The sequence below is a fragment of the Cebus imitator genome, unplaced genomic scaffold (genome assembly GCF_001604975.1).
Source record: "Cebus imitator isolate Cc_AM_T3 unplaced genomic scaffold, Cebus_imitator-1.0 Scaffold414, whole genome shotgun sequence".
NCBI classification, from domain to species: Eukaryota; Metazoa; Chordata; class Mammalia; order Primates; family Cebidae; genus Cebus; species Cebus imitator.
The window spans coordinates 917,522-938,642 of record NW_016107729.1 but is presented as its reverse complement, the minus strand read 5'-3'; the positions used below and the strand labels follow the sequence as shown (position 1 = coordinate 938,642).

Sequence of the window (21,121 nt, the reverse complement as noted above, 5' to 3'; positions counted from 1 at the left end):
AAAAAAAAAAAAAAAAAAAAGGCAAACAAAACCACTAATACAGTACATCATTTCTTCCATAAAATACAGAAGTATTCATTTGTTAAATTAGCTGAAAAATTTAACTCTCAAATCCTTAATAAAAAGTGCTAAAAATAATGTAAGTACTGTAATCCCAGCACTTTGGGAGGCCGAGGTAGGTGGATCATGAGGTCAAGAGATCAAGGCCATCCTGGCTAACATAGTAAAACCCGGTTTCTACTAAAAATACAAAAAATTAGCTGGGTGTGGTGGTGCATGCCTGTAGTCCCAGCTACTCAGGAGGCTGAGGCAGGCAGGAGAATCACTTGAACCCAGGAGATTGAGGTTGCAGTGAGTCAAGATCACGCCACTGCAATCCAGCCTGGGTGACAGAGCAAGACTCAGTCGCAATAATAATAATAATAATAATAATACAAGTAGATAACAAAAAGATTTCAGTAAAGTTGGAAGAGAGCTGACTCAGTATCATTTCAAAATTACAAATTAGTATGTGTCACAGACTTTCCAGCATATAGACAACCCAAAGTGCAACAATTCAATCAACAAATGACAAATTTCAAATCCAATGAACTGTTTATTAATAGTAAACGGTTTATGCCTCAAAATGAAATTAGTCCATTTTTTTCCACATAAAATATTCGCTATGCCAAATGAAAGATGAGATTAATAAGGAATGTAAGGTGTTCAATATTCACCTACATTATTATTTTTTCACCTGAAGGAATTTTCATTTATTCATAATCCATATAACCACATACACCAAGAAAACAGCTATATTCAAAGCATATAATTCATTTTCACTTGAATATGGTTCAAGCAAGTACACTAAACAATTCATTAGCATAAAAACCCCTTGCATTACATTTACACTAAACTTTGACATTTTAATCAGTAACTATGATTCTTTATTCTATCCCATATACTTTGAATTCACCTCTCTATATCCTGAAGGTTCACTGAATCATAAAATGTAAAAGCACTCGCATTCTGGAAAAACAAAATAGTATAAATCCTATGGAGGAAAATTTAGCAATAACTGTAAATGATATTAAACCTGTGACCCAAATGCCACTCCTGGGTCTTTATCCTAAAGATAAACTGGCAAAATCACAAGCAGCACTCTTTGTAACTGCAAAAGACTGACTTAATGAGCGAGGGTACATCCTCATAATGAAGCACTGCAGAGATGTAAAATACATATCCATATATCACTATGAAGTGACCTTTAAGATATACCAAAAATTAGCAGGGCATGGTGGTGCACGCCTGTAACACCAGTAAGTTAAAAAACAGGATAACTGTGTATAGTATACTACCTTTTATCTTAAAAAAAATAAAAATATGACTTTATATGCGTGTGTGTGTGTGTGTGTGTGTGTGTGTGTGTGTGTGTGTTTTAATGGAAGGGCTGGGTTCAATGGATCACACTTGTAATCCCAAAACCTTGACCCACAGAGGCAGGAGGATAGCTTGTGGCCAAGTTAAAGACCAGCCTGGGCAACACAGTGAGACCTTGTCTCTACAAAAAGTTTTAAAATTAGCTGGGTGTGACTGTGCAGTCCTATAGTCCTAGCCACTTGGGAGGCTAAGATGACAGGATGGCTTGAGTCGAGGAATTTGAGGTTACAGTGAGCTTTGATCATACCACTGCACTCCAACCTGGGTGACAGGCTCCATCTCAAAAAAAAAAAAAAAAAAAAAAAAAAAAAAAAAAAAAAAAAAAAAAAAAAAAAAAAAAAAAAAAAAAAAAAGCAAGCAAAAGAAGAAGAGATAATAGAATGAAAAGACATGAAAGTTAGACTTTCTTCTGAAAATACCTTGCTTTACAGATTTGATTTTGAGCTTAGAACCATGTAAACAATAAAACAAAATTAAAGTTTAAAAAATAATCCTTAAACATAAAGCAAGTAAATTTGTGTACTGAGATGGTTGCTTAACTACACAGAAAAGAACTACTTCAAGTGATTTTCAAACATAACAATATATATATCCCTAATGGAATGTATTCTAAAACTAAAAGTCATAAACTATTTTCCATGTTAATAATAGTAGCAATATTAATGCCATTATTCTAAAATTTTGTTATAAGATAAAGCAAATAAGTTATGCTAATATCATCTGGAACTAAGATTTTCAGCAAATTAGAAAAACCAAAAAAAATATAATATCAAAGAATTAAATCCGGGAAGCCTAAATTTGACTCAGAAACACTAGGAAAAAATTTCTAACTTTATCCAATGAAAAGGCAAAGCAACACTGACCAATTCAGGAGCAATGAGCACCCACATACTCAGAGTAATACCACATCCTCCAAAAAAGAACACAGGCTCCTAAGCAAAATGGCTGATTCTAGCCTGGGACAGAAATGTACAAAAGGACCCTGGAACATCTTGTTATACCAGAAAGCAAGTACACTATCAAAAAACTACTGGACTGATATCAAAAGGACTCCCACTAACCAAAGATGGGACAATCTGAACATCAAAAAGGATAACATCTGCAAAGAAATGAAAGGCAAAAATTTTTAAATCCATGAGGTCATAATGACACTAAAAATAAAGCAAAGTACCTCACTGGCGTTCTTTGATCAATGCTATGGAACCAATTTATTATTTTCAAAATAGGTAAATAAAATGAAGAATGAAGTATTTATCTTGCTTTCCTATACATCAAGGAACTGAACAGATCATGAAAAAAAGTTCATTTTAAAAGTTCCACTTAATAAATATAACTTTGAAATCTTAATGAAATAACGGATTTAGAGCAGTAATTATTTAAATAACTATTAAAACCACAAGGTAAAAGGTTTTGTTTGAGTAACTTTAATGAATCAGAATGACAGCACCTGAACTCACTGATCACATCTTGTCACAAAAAGGGAGACAATCACACATTATCTATTTATGCAGTAAATAAGAAATGAACATCACTGACATTAATGAAGCATGTGGCCCCTCTAGGAAAAAAAAAAAAAGAAAAAGACCCCAAACCAAACAAGCCTCTTGATTCATCAGTTTATAGTAAATACAGAGGAGAAAGAAACATGTTAAATAACACCACAGGGACAAAAAAAAAAAACCAGCAGAATCTAGACTTTGGAAACTCTCCCAAACAAACCTCCTGGTGTTTCCAATAAACTGCAAAAAAATTTAAAAAAAAAAAAGAGGTAGAGAGAATTTATAGACTTAAGAGAAATAATTAAACATAAGAATCCTTGTTTGGATTCTTCTTTGAATAAACCAACTGTAAAACCAAATTATATTATTAGGAATTACAGTTAATTTTAGGGGTAATAACGGCATAATGGTTATATTTTTTAAATCCTTACCTTTTAAAGATATACATTATAGTATTTACAGATGAAATAAGATTACTTGGATTTGCTTCAAAATAACCCAGGGAGAGAGGAAGGGAACGGGAGCCAAGGAGCCGAGTCATTCAACTACCAGCCCCAATCTCACAGGAAATTAAGGTGGCTTCTCCCATAACAGCTAGTATTTGTTGAGCACTTACTGAATTTTAAGTATAGTTCCAGTGCACCTACAGCTGAGGAAACTGCAGCTTAGAGTAGTCAGAATGAATGCCTGCAGTTATTAGACCCTATCGTCCAAGCTCTTCACCACCACCACACACTTGCTACTATTAAGTAAAACTGCTTTGTTATTCCATTGTTCCACTGTTCTAGTGAAAATATTTCTCTTAGTTTTGAATTAAAATCCCTCATGCCTGCAACATTAACCCTATTTTTCCTGCATAAACACAGTATTTCAGCCTTTCTTTCAAAAAGTATTTACTAATGACCTAATCTGTGTGAGGCTCTGGGGAAAGAAGATGAACAATCTACTCTGCCTTCAAACAGCCTAATAGAGTAGGAGACTGACAAATAGAGGCAATGATACATGATAAATGCCATGGAAGAGTCAAACAAGCTCAGAGACCACATGGGAAGGACAAATAAATCAGAGGCAAAGAATTCCTGAAAAAATAAAAACAAAGAAAAAACTTAAATAACAAGCAGGAAATGTGAAACACAAGACCTTTATAAGGGCTTTCCAGACATGTCCAATGTGTGAAAGCAAAACATTTATAGAAAATGCAGATACTCCATTAGCTGGAGCACAAGCTATGAACATAAAGGATAAGCCTCCAAGACAGACAGGTTTGAATCCTGCTTCTATCAAATGACTGAGACAATCTGAGCCTAGGCTCTCTCATCTGGAAATCTGTGCCTTTATTTTGCTACCTAACAGGATGAAAATTAAAAGAAATAATACTATATTACAGCAGTCCCCAACCTTTTTGGCGTCAGGGACCAGTTTCATGGAAGACAATTTTTCCACAGACAGGGCAGAGGATGATTCTGGGATGAAATTGTTCCACTTCAGATCATCAGGCTTTAGATTCTCCTAAGAAGCACACAACCTAGATCCCTCACAGGTGCAGTTCACAATAGGGTTCGCACTCCTATGAGAATCTAATGCCACTGCTGATCCAACAGGAGGCGGAGGTCAGATGGGAATTCTCACTGGTTGGCCACTTACCTTCTTCTGCTTACCTCCTGCTGGGCCGCCCAGTTCCTAACAGGCCACAGACCACTACTTGTCCACAGCCCAGGGAATGGGAACCCCTGCTATACAGCACTTAGAACAAAGCCTCTAAGCAATGCTTCTAACTTACAATTTATTTAAATACATTTAAATACTGTTTAAATTCAAGTCACTTCAGAAAAAAGGATTAATTTGAGATTAAATTTAATCCCTATTTCAAGCATGTGAAATTTCCACAAAATGTAATTTAGCTGGTAATGAGTGGCCAAACTCACTGGTCTGAAAACCTTTTGCCCTTTAAACATATGGAAGCTTTGGAGAGATCCAAGATGGCAGTAAAGGAACAGCTCTGGAGCGCAGTTCCCAGGGAAAGCAAGGCAGAGGGTGAGTTACCACCACATTTCCAAACGAGGTACCAGATGCATCTCAATGGGACTGTTTGCACAGTGCGTGTAGCCCAAGAGGGGCAAGCAAGGCAGGGTAGGGCACTGTGTCACCCAGAAAGTACAATTGCGGAGGACCCTCCTCCCTAGCCAACAGAGGCCATCCGGGGCTTTTCCATCCACTCCAGCACTCCAGTTCAGATACCGTGCTTCTCCCACAGTTTTTGCCACCCACAGATCAGGAGATTCCTGGGCTGAAAAGTGCCACCAGTTTCCAACATGGCTGTCTCAGCCTGCGCCGTGGGTTTCCGCACAAAAACTCACACAAATCTTGGCGACCGTTTCAACTGGCGCCTGCAATGCCTGGGAGACAGAGCTGCCCATTTAGCTGAAAAGGGGGCTGAAAGCAGGGGGCCAGATGATCTGGCTCAGTGGGTCCCACCCCCACAAAGACCAGCAATCTGAAATGCTCTGGGTTCAGAGTTTCAGGCAAGCGCAGCTGGACCCAGGACAGTCCAGCTCTGTGGGACAAAGGGCGTCCACCACTACTGAGGCAGTCCATCACTACAGAGGCAGTCTGTCACTACCAATGCAGTTCTAACTGTACCTCTGTAAACAAAACCGCAAGGAAGTTTACAAAGCATCTGGGCAGAGTCCACAGCAGGTCAGCAATGCCTCTGCTGGCAGACTGTGACTAGACAACCTCCTTGCTGAGCAGGGCATCTCTGAAAAAAGGCGGCAGCATGTCAGGAACTTATAAACAAAGCCCCTCCTTCCCAGGACAGAGCACCTGGGAAAAGAGGCGATTATGAGTTCCGCTGCAGCAGACTGAAAAGGTATTTGCCCAGCAGCTCTGAATGGAACAATGGAGCTCCCAGCATAGCACTTCAGCTCTGATAAGGGACAGACTATCTCCTCAAGCAGCTCCCCAACCCCCACAGATCCAAAGTGGTACCTCATAAAGGAGAGCTCTGACTGACATCTGGTGAGTACCCTTCTGGGACGAAGATAACAGAAGAAGAAACTGACAGCAACCCCTACTGTTCTGTAGCCCCCACAGGTGATTCCCAGGCAAGCAGGGTCTAGAGTGGACCTCCAGCAGTCCTGTAGCAGATGGGTGTGACTATTAGAAGAAAACTAAAAAACAGAAAGAAATAGCTTCAACATCAAAAAGAGGACGTCCACTCAGAGATCCCATCCGAAAGTTACCAACTACAACGACCACAGGTAGATAAATCCACTAAGATGGGAAAAAAACAGTGCAAAAAGGATGAAAACACCAAAAACCAGAATGCCTCTCCTCCTCCAAGGGATCACAACTCCTCACCAGCAAGGGAACAAAGCTGGATTGAGAATGAGTCTCATGAATTGACAGAAGCAGGCTTCAAAAGGGGGGTAATAACAAACTCTGAGCTAAAAGAACATGTTCTAACCCAATGCAAAGAAACTAAGAACCTTGAAAAAAGGTTAAACAAAATACTAACTAGAATAACCAACTTAGAGAAGAACATGAACGTCTTAATGGAGCTGAAAAACACAACACGACAACTTTGCAAAGCACACACAAGTTTCAGTAGCTGAATCGACCAAGCAGAAGAAAGGATATCAGAGACTGAAGATCAACTCAATGTAATAAAAGGAGAAGGCAAGATTAGAGAAAAAAGAGTGAAGAGAAATGAACAAAGCCTCCAAGAAATATGGGATTATGTGAAAAGACCTAATTGACATTTGATAGATGGACCTGAATGTGGCAGAGAGAATAAATTCAAGCTGGAAAACACTCTTCAGGATATTATCCTAGAGAACTTCCCCAGCCTAGCAAGGCAGGCCAACATTCAAGTCCAGGACAGAAAACACCACAAAGATATTCTCAAGAAGAGCAACCCCAAGTCACATAATCATCAGATTCACCAGGGTTGAAATGAAGGAAAAATGCTAAGGGCAGCCAGAAAGAAAGCTGGGGTTGTGATATTGTGCTGGCCTGGAGCCAGTATCTGAGCAACGTTATTTTTATAAAATGCAAAACTGTTTTTAAATAAGTTGCAATGGCTGCCCCATTCTCCTCACAATAACTACTGTTCTTGGCCGCTGTAAATAGAACTGCTAGTTTGTTCTGCAAAACTATGTAAAGCTGCTTACCTTTTCTTATCAGTAACTGCTAAAATCTGTGACTTCTATCACCACCCAGACAATGTGTAAACAAATGTATATCTTGACTTCTGTAAACCACTGAAGTAACAAACAGAATGACAAAAGTCCCCTAGACCAAGGAATGTCCAGAGACCCCCGCCCTTGTCTCCACCCAGGAGGTGAATCACAGAATCCCCTAGCCCTTGGAATGTCCGAAACCATTTCATCCCCATCCCCGCTCTTCACCCCCACTCCCAAAGTGGTTTTTCAGGTATAAAAAGTCTTGGCACCCTCCTTTTGACGCCACAGGTTGGAGAGACGTGAGTCCTCTGTGGTCGCTGGCATAATAAATGACCCTGCAATCTGGCATACTTTTGTCTTGGTGCTAACTTTCTACGCTCGGTCAAATACAACAGGGTTACCCACAAAGGGAAGCCCATCAGACTCACAGTGGAAATCCTGGCAGAAACCCTGCAAGCCAGAAGAGAGTGGGGACCAATTTTCAACATCTTTAAAGAAAAGAACTTTCAACCTAGAATCTCATATCCAGACAAACTAAACTTCATAAGTGAAGGAGAAATAAAATCCTTTATGGAAAAGCAACTGCTCAGAGATTTTGTCACCACCAGGCCTGCCTTACAACAGCTCCTGAAAGTAGCACTAAGCATGGAAAGGAACAACCAGTACCAGCCACTTCAAAAATGTACCAAATGGTAAAGACCAACGACACAATGAAGAAACTACATCAACTAATGGGCAAAACAACCAAGTAGCATCAAAATGGCAAGATCAAATTCACACATAACAACATTAGTCTTAAATGTAAATGGGCTAAATGCCCTAGTCAGAAGACATAGAGTGGCAAATCGGATAAAAAGTCAAGACCCATCAGTGTACTGTATTCAGGAAACCCGTATCATGTGCAAAACAAACATAAACTCAAAATAAAGGGATGAAGATTTACCAAGCAAATGGATAGCAAAAAGAACCTAGTCTCCGACAAAATGGACTTTAAACCAACAAAGATCAAAAGAGACAACGAAGGGCATTACATAATGGTAAAAGGATCAATACAACAAGAACAAATGATCCTAAATATATACACACCCAATACAGGAGCACCCAGATACATAAAGCAAGTTCTTAACAACCTACAAAGAGACTTAGACTCCCACCCAATAATAGTGGGAGACTTTAACACTACACTGTCAGTATTAGACAGATCAACAAGACAGAAAATTAACAAGGGTATCCAGGACTTGAACTCAGATCCGGACCAAGCAAACCTAATAGACATCTACAGAACTCTCCATCCCAAAGCCACGAAATATACACTCTTCTCAGCACCACATCACACCTACTCTAAAATTGGCCACATAATTGGAACTAAATCACGCCTCAGCAAAAGTAAAAGAACAGAAATAATAACAGTCTCTCAGACCACAATGCAATCAAATTAGAACTCAGGATTAAGAAACTAACTCAGAACTGTACAACTTCATGGAAACTGAACTGACTCCTGAATGTCGACTGGATAAACAATGAAGTGAAGGCAGAAATAAAGATGTTCTTCTAAACCAACGAGAATGAAGACACAACAAACCAGAATCTCTGGGACACATTTAAAGCAGTGTCTAGAGAGAAATTTATAGGAATAAATGCATGAGAAGCGAGCAAAGATCGAAAATCGACACCCTATCATCAAAATTGAAAGAGCTAAAGGAGAAAGATTAAAAAAACTCAAAAGCTAGCAGAAGACAAGAAATAACTAAGATCAGAGCACAACTTAAGGACACAGAGACACAAAAAAACCCTATAAAAAAATCAATAAATCCAGGAGCTGGTTTTTTGAAAAGATCAACAAAATAGACCACTAGCCAGATTAATAAAAGAGAGAAGAATCAAATAGATGCAATAAAAAACAATAAAGGGGATATCACCAATAATTCCACAGAAATACAAACTACCATCAGAGATTACTACAAACAACTCTATGCACATAAACCAGTAAACCTGGAGGAAATGGATAAATTCCTGGACACTTGCACTCTCCCAAGACTAAACAAGGAAGAATTTGAAACCCTAAATAGACCAATAACAAGGGCTGAAGTTGAAGCAGCAATTAATAGCCTACTAACCAAAAAAGGTCTAGGTCCAGGCGGGTTCACAGCAGAATTCTACCAGGCGTACAAAGAGGAGCTGTTAACACTCCTTCTGAAACTATTCCAAACAATACAAAAAGAGGGAATCCTTCCCAAATCATTCTGTGAGACCAGTATCATCCTGATATCAAAACCCAGCAGAGACTCAACATAAAAAAGAAAACTTCAGGCCAATATCCATGATGAACACAGATGCAAAAATCTTCAATAAAATACTGGCAAACCGATTGCAATAGCACATCAAAAAGCTTATCCATCACAATCAAGTAGGCTTCATCCTGGGGACGCAAGCCTGGTTCAACATACACAAGCCTATAAACGTAATCCACCATATAAAAAGAACCAAAGACAAAAACCACATGATTATCTCAATAGATACAGAGAAGGCCTTTGACAAAATTCAACAGCCCTTTATGCTAAAAACTCTCAATTAACTGGGTATTGATGGAACGTATCTCAAAATAATAGAAGCTATTTACAACAAACCCACAGCCAATATCATACTGAACGGGCAAAAAATAGAAGTATTCCCTTTGAAATATGGCACTAGTCAAGGATGCCCTTTCTCACAACTCCTAATCAATATAGCATTGGAAGTTCTAGCCAGAGCAATCCGGCAAGAAAAAAAAATAAAGAGTATTCAATTAGGAAAGGAAGAAATCAAATTGTCTCTATTTGCAGATGACATGATTGTATATTTAGAAGATCCCATCATCTCAGCCCTAAATCTCCAGAAACTGATAAGCAACTTCAGCAAAGTCTCAGGATGCAAAATAAATGTGCAAAAATCACAAGCATTCCTATACACCAATAAAAGACTAACAGAGAGCCAAATCAAGAGCAAACTCCCATTCACAATTGCTACAAGGAGAATAAAATACCTAGAAATACAACTAACAAAGGACGTGAAGGACCTCTTCAAGGAGAACTACAAACCACTGTTCAAGGAAATAAGAGAGGACACAAACAGATAGAAAAACATTCCATGCTCATGGTTAGAAAGAATCAATATTGTGAAAAGTAATTTATAGATTCAATGCTATCCCCATCAAGCTACTTATGACCTTCTTCACAGGACTGGAACAAAACACCTTAAACTTCATATGGAACCAAAAGAGAGCCCGCATAGCCAAGTCAATTCTAAGCAAAAAGAACAAAGCTGGAGCATCACACTACCTGACTTCAAACTATACTGCAAGGCTACAGTAATCAAAACAGCATGGTACTGGTACCAAAACAGAGATATAGACCAATGGAACAGAACAGAGGCCTCAGAGGCAACGCCACACATCTACAACCATCTGATCTTTAACAAACCTGACAAAAACAAGCAATGGGGAAAGGATTTCCTGTTTAATAAATGGTGTTATAACTGACTTGCTATGTGCAGAAAGCAGAAACTGGCCCCCTTTCAGACACCTTACAATAAAATTAACTCCTGATGGATTAAAGACTTAAACATAAGACCTAACACCATAAAAACTCTAGAAGAAAACCTAGGCAAAAACATTCAGGACACAGGCATAGGCAAGGACTTCATGACTAAAACACCAAAAGCATTGGCAACAAAAACCAAAACAGAAAAATGGGATGTAATTAAACTCCAGAGCTTCTGTACAGCAAAAGAAACAATCATTAGAGTGAACAGGAAACCAACAGAATGGGAAAAATTTTTGCAATCTACCCATCTGACAAAGGACTAATATCCATAATCTACAAAGAACTAAAACATATTTACAAGAAATAAACAAACAAACCCATTTAAAAATCGGCAAAGGATATGAACAGACACTTTTCAACAGAAGACATATATGAGGCCAACAAACATGAAAAAATGCTCATCATCACTGGTCATTAGAGAAATGCAAATCAAAACCACACTGAGATAGATACCATCTCATGCCAGTTAGAATGGCAATCATTAAAAAATTTGGAGACAACAGATGCTGGAGAGGATGTGGAGAAATAGGAACACTTTAACACTGCTGGTGGGAATGTAAATTAGTTCAGCCATTGTGGAAGACAGTCTGGCGATTCCTCAAGGATCTAGAAATAGAAATTCCATTTGACCCAGCAATCCCATTACGAAGTATATACCCAAAGGATTATAAATTGTTCCATGATAAAGACACATGCACATGTATGTTCACTGGGGCACTGTTCACAATAGCAAAGACCTGGAACCAACCCAAATGCCCATCAACGATAGACTGGACAAGGAAAATGTGGCACATATACAACAGGGAATACTATGCACCCATAAAAAATGATGAGTTTGGGTCCTTTGTAGGGACATGGATGAACCTGGAAACCATCATTCTCAGCAAACTGACAGAAGAGCAGAAGATCAAACACCGCATGTTCTCACTCACAGGTGGGTGTTGAACAATGACAACACGTGGACACAGGGAGGGGAGCACTACACACTGGGGTCAGTTGGGGGGAAATAGGGGAGGGACGGTGGGGGGTGGGGAGCTGGGGAGAGATAGCAAGGGGAGAGATGCCAGATGTAGGTGATGGGGAGGAAGGCAGCAAATCACACTACCACGTGTGTACCTATGCAACAATCTTGCATGTTCTTCACATGTACCCCAAAACCTAAAATGCAATAAAATAAATAAACGGGAAAAAAGAAAGAAAAAAAAAATAACTGTCTGGGCTGGGCGCAGTGGCTCAAGCCTGTAATCCCAGCACTTTGGGAGGCCGAGGCGGGCGGATCATGAGGTCAAGAGATCGAGACCATCCTGGCCAACATGGTGAAACCCCGTCTCTACCAAAAATACAAAAACTAGCTGGGTGCGGTGGCGTGTGCCTGTAGTCCCAGCTACTCGGGAGGCTGAGGCAGAAGAATTGCTTGAAACCGGGAGGCGGAGGTTGCAGTGAGCCGAGATTGTGCCACTGCACTCTAGCCTAGCGCCTGGCAACAGAGTGAGACTCTGTCTCAAAAAAAAATAATAATAATAACTGTCTGATCTAATGCCAAGGTCATGCACTGGGACTGAGGGGATGGAGGCATATATACAGATGGAAAACATTCAGAACAGTTTCATTTATATGTATCCACAAATACACAGTTATTCCAGTTAATCTTCAGAGCATTCATTTGAAATGGTTCTTATCCCTACTTTACAGATATAAAAAACTAAGGCTCAGAGAGATTAATTTTGTCAAATAGCCAAAAAGTAACAGAGCTAGTATTCAAATCCTGGTGTGTCTGACTCCAACACCTAACTCCACTACATCTAAAATACACTTAGAAGGTGAAATGGATAGGGAGTAGGGAGATGGGAATAAAGGTTAAACCACAGAAAGGATCTCTAAGAAGTGAACAATCCTGGGTGCAGCAAACTACCATGGCACGTGTGTACCTATGCAACAAACCTGCATGTTCTGTCCATGTATCCCAGAACTTAAAAGTATTTTTTTTAAAAGGGGGGGAGTGAACAATACAAACAGAATCATGTTTAATATCTGAACCTTTCTTTTACTTTCACAAAGACAAAACTGAAGTTTCTCAAAAGCACTGCTATTGAAATGAGCATTTGCTACTGCTTTGTGTTCTTTCTATTCTTTTCCCTCATATTATTTTTGTTATTATTTCCATTTTGCTACTATGCCAGAATTTAAGAATACTTATTCAGCTCCCTACAGGACTTGGGGGGGGGAAAAAGCATATAAATCAAAATAAACGGAAACTTGAATTTACTATAGTACCCATATTCCCGTGTATTTTTTTAAGTGTAGATATTTTATAACCAAGGAATTAACGTTAATTTTTTTAAGTTTGTAATAATAAAATCAAGAAATGTAGATTAAAATGAAAAATAAATAAAAAACAAAGTTTGTAATAGTACTGCAGTTAACTGCTCTTATCTTTGGGAAATACATACTGAAACATCTACAGGTAGAACTATATAGGACCTGCAATTTGTTTCAAAATAATATAGAAGTGAAAGAAGTGGATGGATAGGGACCTATCATTGCTGATGGTTACTGGGCTACATGATGGAAACTTTCAGGTTCATTATACTATTGTGTCTACTTATCTTATTTGAAACTTTCCATAATTATAATGGTCTCAAAAATAAAAGTTCAAGATTTGTTCAAATAGTGTATAATAAAGGAGGAAAAAACAAAACAAGTATATAAAGTCATTTTTTCATTAACTTTTGTAATAATTTTAAAGTTGGCTTCCCAAACTAGCATTTTAGTTATGACAAAAAAAAAAAAAATCACATTTGTCTTTTAAGAAGCATTCTGTATTTATAAATGAAAATGTAATTGATAGCCCAAGGGCAAAATTAGTCAAATGGTCAATCAGGCTATACAACTTTCCCATTTTTATTAAACTAGACCACAATTAAATCTCCACTAATTCCACAATACCTTTTTTTTTTTTTTTTTTTGAGATGCAGTCTCGCTCTGTCATCCCGGCTAGAGCACAGTGGCACAATCTTGGCTCACTGCAACCTCTGTCTCCAGAGTAGCCCACCACCACACCCAGCTAATTTTTTGTATTTGGAGTAGAGATGGACAGAGTTTCACCATGTTGACCAGTCTTGTCATGAACTCCTGACCTCAAGTAATCTGTCTGCCTGGGCCTCCAAAAGTGCTGGGACTACAGGTGTGAGCCACCGCACCAGCCTAATTCCATAATACTTCAGTGTACAATCTGACAATTGTAGATATGTTAGTTATTGCAGAGTGTTATGTTGAGGGTTTTCAGAAAATGCTCTAAACATATGAACTAATATTACGTTGTATTTAATTACAAATACATATTTGTAATTATCCTAACATTCTTCAACTGACCATCACCAAACAGCACGGTACCTATGAGGCCCAATGTTAAAGCTGTAAAATAAATAATTTTCATTCTTTTTAATATTTAATAAATATTTGTAATTAAATATTACAAATAAATATGTAATTAAAAACAATTATGTTGTATTTAATTACAAATATTTATAATTATTTGTAATTAAATATTTAATATTTGTAATTAAATATTTAATTACAAATAATTACAAATAAATATAATTAAATATTTATTTAAAATTTAACAGAATTTAATATTTAACAGAAATATTGAAAAATCATTTTCCGCAGGAACATAAAGCTGAAAACCATCATTCTCAGCAAACTAACACAGGAACAGAAAACCAAACACCACATGTTCTTACTCATAAGTGGGAGCTGAACAAGGAGAACATACGGACACAGAGAAAGGAACATCACTCACCCGGGCCTGTTGAGTTATGAGGGGGAAGGGAAGAGATAGCATTAGGAGAAATATCTAATGTAGATGACGGGCTGATGGGTACAGCAAACCACCATGGCACATGTATACCTATGTAACAAACCTGCACATTCTGTACAATGTATCCCAGAACTTTAAGTATAATAAAAAAAAATCATTTTTGAAATTTCTTTTTCTCAAAAGTGGAAGCCTCATTTTGTATATCCTCTTAAGAATATATGTCAAGTAAACATTCAATAGGCACTGAAGTATGCACTGATTGAATAAACAAGTCTTTAGAGAAGGAATGAATGGCAAAGCAGGGAAGAGTGGAGACAGTCAGGTTACATTTTTGCTGAAAAAGATAGAAATGAAACAGTAAGCACCTTGCAAGAGTATCAAAACTGGAGAAACAAGTTTGAGAAAACCTGAGCATTTTAACAGACTAACTTCAGAAAACTTTCCTTCTAGTCCTTCACTGACAAGCTGTGTGAACTGGTACAAGTCATTTAATATCTCTAAGCTTCAGTTTTGACAACTACAATGGTAGTGATATCATCTCCCCTGCCTACATTTGAGAAAATCAAATGGCATATCAATGTAAAAATGTTGTATACATTGTAAAGTACAATACAAATGTATGATTTTATAAAGATCTAAGAAAGAAGAAAAAAGTAATGCGGGAAAATAGCAAAAGCATACTGAGGGGTTTGTCTTACAAATCAGAAGGGATCTTTATTTATCTTAGATAAAGGGGAAAGAAGGGGAAAACTAGTCTTTCTGAGGCCTATAGTTCAAATATTATTATTCTCCCCACAGGGAATTGATACAAATTTGCTTGTTATTTCAATCTCATTTTGGTTTTTCTTTTATACTTTATCCTTATCTGACAACCAGGTGCCCCCAAACAAATATTCAATACTATTATCTGGGCATATCAAATTACAATTCACTTATTTAAGCGGTTCTAAGCTATCACCTGTATGCTCCTTTGTGCTTATAGGGCAGTCTCACATTTTTGAATAGAATTTCTTTATACTAAACTGTCAATTCATATACTTATTTGTGTATGTAACCATACCCCTCAGGGGAATTTCATCAACTGCCACTATGCTTATACGTACAATCCTATTGTTAACTACAAGCATTAATCTCTCATGAACTTGAACTAATTTCATAATTTTCATTTTTTCCTCTAAGTAATATCAGTTTATGGTTATAGTTACCTAATTTTGTGTTGTCTATATTCTAAGATAAATCAGGTTACTTTTTCCACTTTTCTCTAACCATGACTATATACAATGTAAGCTTATAAAACTATCTCGTTTAGTTGTAAATTGGAAAAAAAAAAAAACCACAAGGGAAAATAGAAACAAGTTAATGCTCCCAGTTGTAGAAGTATCCCCTTCTTCCTTCCTTTGTCCCTTCATTTCTCACTCAATGTTCACTTCAATTTCTACTGCTAGATCAGCTTCAATACATACTAACATTCCTCAGCTGACCCAAAATCACCAAACACAGCACAGAACCTTCAAGCCCAATGTTAAAGCTATAAAATGATGTAAATCCTATTCTCAAAGCACTTGTAGACGAGAGGAAGAAACCACCTTGTCAATTAACATGCTTCTACAGCCCTAGAAACAGTTACAAATACAACACAAATATCAAAGCTCATCAATACCAAAAAGAGGTATATACTAAGTATTATAAAAGCATAAAATTTTAAAACAGAATACTACCTGGTACAACCAAGGATAGTAGTACAAAAAAAGAGAGACTAGCTAGAAAGCAGTTTTCAAAGGCTCAGATTTTTTTTAGGATATCATATGCATAGCAACCAATTTACTATCTTTTGTTGAACTACATCTTAATCAGAATCATAGTGGACAAAAGCTTAGTTTGAAAAAGTGTACTCCTTCAGAATATCCTCAACGCTTTCCCTCATTACCTCAATGCACAAATCTCTCTACCCACTACCCATCTGTCCTTCCTCTCCACTACTCAACTATCCTAGCACTTTGTCTTAGTTGACATTCATTAAAATATACAAACCGCCTTCTAAATTTTGAAGAACTTATCAAAGATAGGGAATGATTATAACGCCCTACCTTCCACATTTCTTATAAATAGTTTCCTTTAACCCCTACTGTGACTTGCAGAGTAGATGCTCAATGAATATTTGATTTTAAAAAATCTCTGGTGACACAATGAGAATTACATGTTACATTAATATTACATATCTCATAAAAGCTAAATTAAAAACAGTTCTTTAGCATTACAAGCTACACATAAACAAGTGATAATGTAGTGATTATGAGCAAACGATTCTTCCGCATTACCACTTAAGCCATGAAGAAATGACAGAGTGTAGTGGTTAAGAGCACAGACATGGAAGACAAACTGTCTGACATCTAATCTAGACCTGTCACTTAATTAATTATGTGACCTTGGGCAAACTACATAAGGTCTCAGCATCTCAATTTTCTCGACTATAAAATAAGGATGAAGTATTATCTCCTAGCTCACTGTGAGAGTAAATGAGTTAGTATAATGCTTAGACCAGGACTTGGCATGATAAGCACTAGACTTAAAAATAACTGTAGTAGCAATCCTGCTATCAGTCATTAGAAAACTTGGGTATTTTTAAACCAAAAATACAAATGGTAACACTTGTGATCTGTGTGCCTCCTTATAGTTACAAAGCTCTTTAAAAGAAAGTACACACCAGGAATTTAAGAAACAAGAGCACCAAGTTCCACTTTGGGCAGTCGGATGCAGCTTTTAATACTGGCTTTGTCACTCGCCAGCTCTATGACCACTGACAACTAAATAACTACAGACAAATTATTGCAACTTTCTTTTTTTGACTGAGTCTCACTCTGTCACCCAGGCTGGAGTACAGTGGCACTATCTGGGCTCACTGCAACCTCCGCCTCCCAGGTTCAAGCGATTCTCCTGCCTCAGCCTCCTGAGTAGCTGGGATTACAGGTACACACCACCATGATGGGCTAATTTTCGTATTTTTAGTAGAGACAAGGCTCGTGATCCACCGCCTCGGCCTCCCAAAACGTTGGGATTACCGGCGTTAGCCACCTGTCCCGCCAAATTATTGCAACTTTCTAAGCCTCCATTTCCTGATTTGTAAAATTTGATAAACCACCTATATCCCAGGAATGTCCAGAGGACTAAAGAATCAAGGTACCGAAAACAAGCACACACAGTGCCTTGCACACAGTCAAGCTCATGTTTGTTTCTTCCCCGCTTCCCCTCATCTCTAATGGAGTATCTTATTAAATCCTCATCTCACCATTAGGAAGTTCACATTAGTTGAAACATAAACAGCAGAATATTAGCAGTTTCAACCTAATAGTATTTCCATTGACAAATGGAGAAAATAAGCTCAAAGAGGTTAAATGATTTACTCAAGGTTTTATGCATAGTAAGTGATGGAGCTGAACTTTAAATAATTTTTCATTCACCCAGCTCACTAATTTGTTCACCGAGTCCTGCTGAGGAGAATAAAGTATACTAACTACTTTATTCTTCTTTTATAATGCATACAAAACTACTGTAATCTACAAGGTTTTTTTCCTGCCATGTTTAAAAAATGAGGGGGTGAAAGATTTCTAAGAGCCTTTCAATTTTAAAAATTATTTGTAGAGGATGTGTGTGTGTGTTGGGGGAAGATGAGAGTTTAAGGAAAATAAAAGATAAAGAATATTAAAGGAAGCATATGGTTAACTACACTAATTCAAAAAGTACAATAGGATCTATTCAGAAATCCCACAAAGCAGCTAAACATCAAATCGCCATCCTGGTGAAAGGTTACAAGTATTCAATACCACAGATAAGCTGTTTGCCAAACACACAAGGAAGAGTTATATTAAACACCTTGGTTCACAACACTACTGTAATGAAAAAAAAAAGCAAAGACTTTTCCTCTAATCATTAAAAAAAATAGACTACTTAATTGCCTGTTTATTTCTATAAATTCCACAAGGGCTTTAGGATTAGATCACATAAACTGTATCTGGAATACAATGTCTGTCCAAACACGATAAGTCCTATAGAAATGCACAGCACTAGTAAATAAATAACAAATGGTAACAGAACAAGGCCCCATAAAACTGGTGAAATATTTAACAGTATCAAATATTTACTATGATTGGTCTATAACCCTATTCTGCCTCTTTTCTCCTTGATTTGTCATTCACCATTAAAAAAAAAAAAAAAACCTTCATTAACAACAAAATGAGAAAAAGGATAATGAACAAGATACTGGGTCTTTCAGTTGATTTACAATGGACCAGTTTTTTTGTAATCCTCTTACGAGCCCCTCCAATTATGCAATCATTCCACTGCAAAAGATTACAAGGCTGTTAACCCGACACTGAAAGGGAAAGGTGGGGCGGGGGTAGGAGGAAAGTGTATAACAGGTAGCCTCCGAACAGGCAACATTTCCACGAAACTAAATTGCCTCTCGGGAATCAGTACTAACTCAGCGCTCCTGTCTTTCAAGACCTTACCCCTTAGCCATTGCAGAGATCTCTTTTTTAATCCCATAACCCGCAACTCTTCACTTGCTGCGGCTTCTACCCAGCATCATCATCACTTCTGGAGCCAGGAAGCTCGCGCTTCCCTGGACGGTCGGGGCGAGTAGTCAATGCTGGGATGGCAGAGCCGGTGCTATCTCACCCGTGCAGCTCGTCTCAACTCCCCGGAACACGAGTCGGGCTGCACGGAGATCCTCGGGCGCGACTCTGGGCACCTGCCCGTATTTCCCACCAGGTTTCACCGAAACCTCCCGAGGGTGACCTCTACGCCTTGGCACGGTGCCTCGCGCGTCGTTTCCTAAGACTGGGGTACGAAACCACCACAGGTCCACAGCTACTGCCTAGTCCACAGTCCTGCCGCACGGTGTCCGGTGTTGTGAGTGGCTTCCGACTTGCTCGGGAACTCTCTTCACCCACTTCGCAACCCCGGCCCTCCCCTCTCGGCCGCGCCCGCCCACCGCCAGGTAATTCGGCCGGCCCTGGCACCCAGCCTCAGGCGCGAGGGACCGCGCAGTTAATGAGTAACGCGTCCGTGCCCGGGGGAGGAGCCGCCGAACGACGCCCACTAGCAGCCCAGAGGATGGCCGGCTGACCCGGGGCGCCGAGGCCCCCACACGCCCCCCGCAAGGGCCCGGAGCCCCAGTGCCCAGGCGGACGGCGCGCTTGCGGGGCCGGGGCATCCCGCCGAACCCCCGCTGCCCGCGCCCTCCAAGGCGCCGGCACCTGCACCTGCCGCGGCCCCCTCCCGGCCGACTCGCGGGAGGCGGGCGCGCGGGCGCCGAGGGGGGCGGTGCTCCACGCCCCGGGCCTCTCCCTCCCGCGGCCCCACTCACCTGACTAACCCACCGCGGCCGCGGCCGGCGCTCAGGGGCGCTCGCAGAGCCGCAGAGAGCGCGCCCCGAAGCAGCGAGAGGCAGAGGAGGGCGGCGAGCCCCTCCCGCTACACTCCGTGGCGGCGCGCTCAAGGCGCCGGCAGCTGCTGAGGGAACACCGGATTGCGCCTGCGCCGGAAGCGGGGCCGGGCCCGGCGCGGCGGATCCTCACGGATGGAGGGCGGGGATGGGGGTGTGGCCGGCAGGGGCGGGGCGAACCCGGCTTGAGGCCTAGGGGCGGACGCGTTTCCGCGCCCCCTGGCGCCAGGCGGGGCTCGTCGCAGGTGTGATGGCCCTGGCCCCAGGTTCCTCCGCGGGCGGTTTCCCTGGGAACCGGCGGGGGCGGGAGAGGCGGCCTCAGGTTGACTTCAAGCATGTTGCGCTCCCCAGGAAGGAGAAGCTGCACCTTCGCCGTGAATTGAGGACTCCTAGAACCAACCTGATACTCCATGGCCATATACACCTTACGACGTGTGTGTGGCGGGGGATGGGAGGGGAGGAATCCTGTAGAACCCAGATCCCACCATTCCAGCAACTGCCAGAGCGTTCGAGAATGTCTTGTCTGTACCTGCCTTATCTCATCTTTTCTGTCAACTGTTTTATCAAACTTCCACCCCACTTTAGTTCTTCCAGGAAGGAAAAATACAGAAAGAGCCAAGCTCCCAAAAATCAGAAAATAGGCAGTCATCGTATGAGTTTATGTTTAGCAAAAGAGAAATGTGCAATTTATGTGATACACATTGAATAGGAGTATTATTCTGGGTATTAATCTCCTCTATTAGAGGCAGTAAAGAAAAGTAGACTATGTGTATGGCTGTTGGAGTCAGAATTATTGGGTTTGAGTCTGCCACCTGCTAGCTGAGTGATCTTGGGCAAGTGAATCTCTCTATAGCCCCAATTTTCTCATCTGTTAATGAGTATATGAGAACCTGCCTCACTGAGTCATTGAGAGTTTAAATGGCTTAATTCTTGTAAACACTTTGTGTACTTCGTGACACAGAGTGCCTAATGAATATTAGCTGTTATTATACCATTATAACTATTACCATGCATCTATAATCCAGAAACCTTGAAAGTCAGTTTTTCTTATTTTATACCCCATCATCAATATATCACCAAGTCTTATTTATCCTAATTTCTAAATAATTCTTAAATCTATCTTATCTGATACTCATTGCCACTAGAAATGACCCTTCTCATTAATGGACTCCTAA

At 39.7% G+C, this 21,121-nt stretch overlaps 1 protein-coding gene across 3 annotated transcripts in view; it reads right to left on the bottom strand.

Annotated features, from left to right (window-relative positions):
• Positions 1 to 20,215, bottom strand: part of LOC108289751 (RAB3A interacting protein) — a 66,189-nt gene extending 45,974 nt beyond the window's left edge. For 2 of the 3 annotated variants that reach the window (XM_017509288.2, XM_017509286.2), the window contains exon 1: positions 19,009 to 19,121. In XM_017509288.2, coding sequence (XP_017364777.1) covers positions 19,009 to 19,019 — 11 coding nt within the window. In that variant the 5' untranslated portion in view covers positions 19,020 to 19,121. Of the gene's footprint in view, positions 1 to 19,008; positions 19,122 to 19,868 lie in introns of those variants that run through there. The other variant, XM_017509287.2, reaches the window with a different exon arrangement.
• Positions 20,216 to 21,121: the final 906 nt, after the last annotated feature.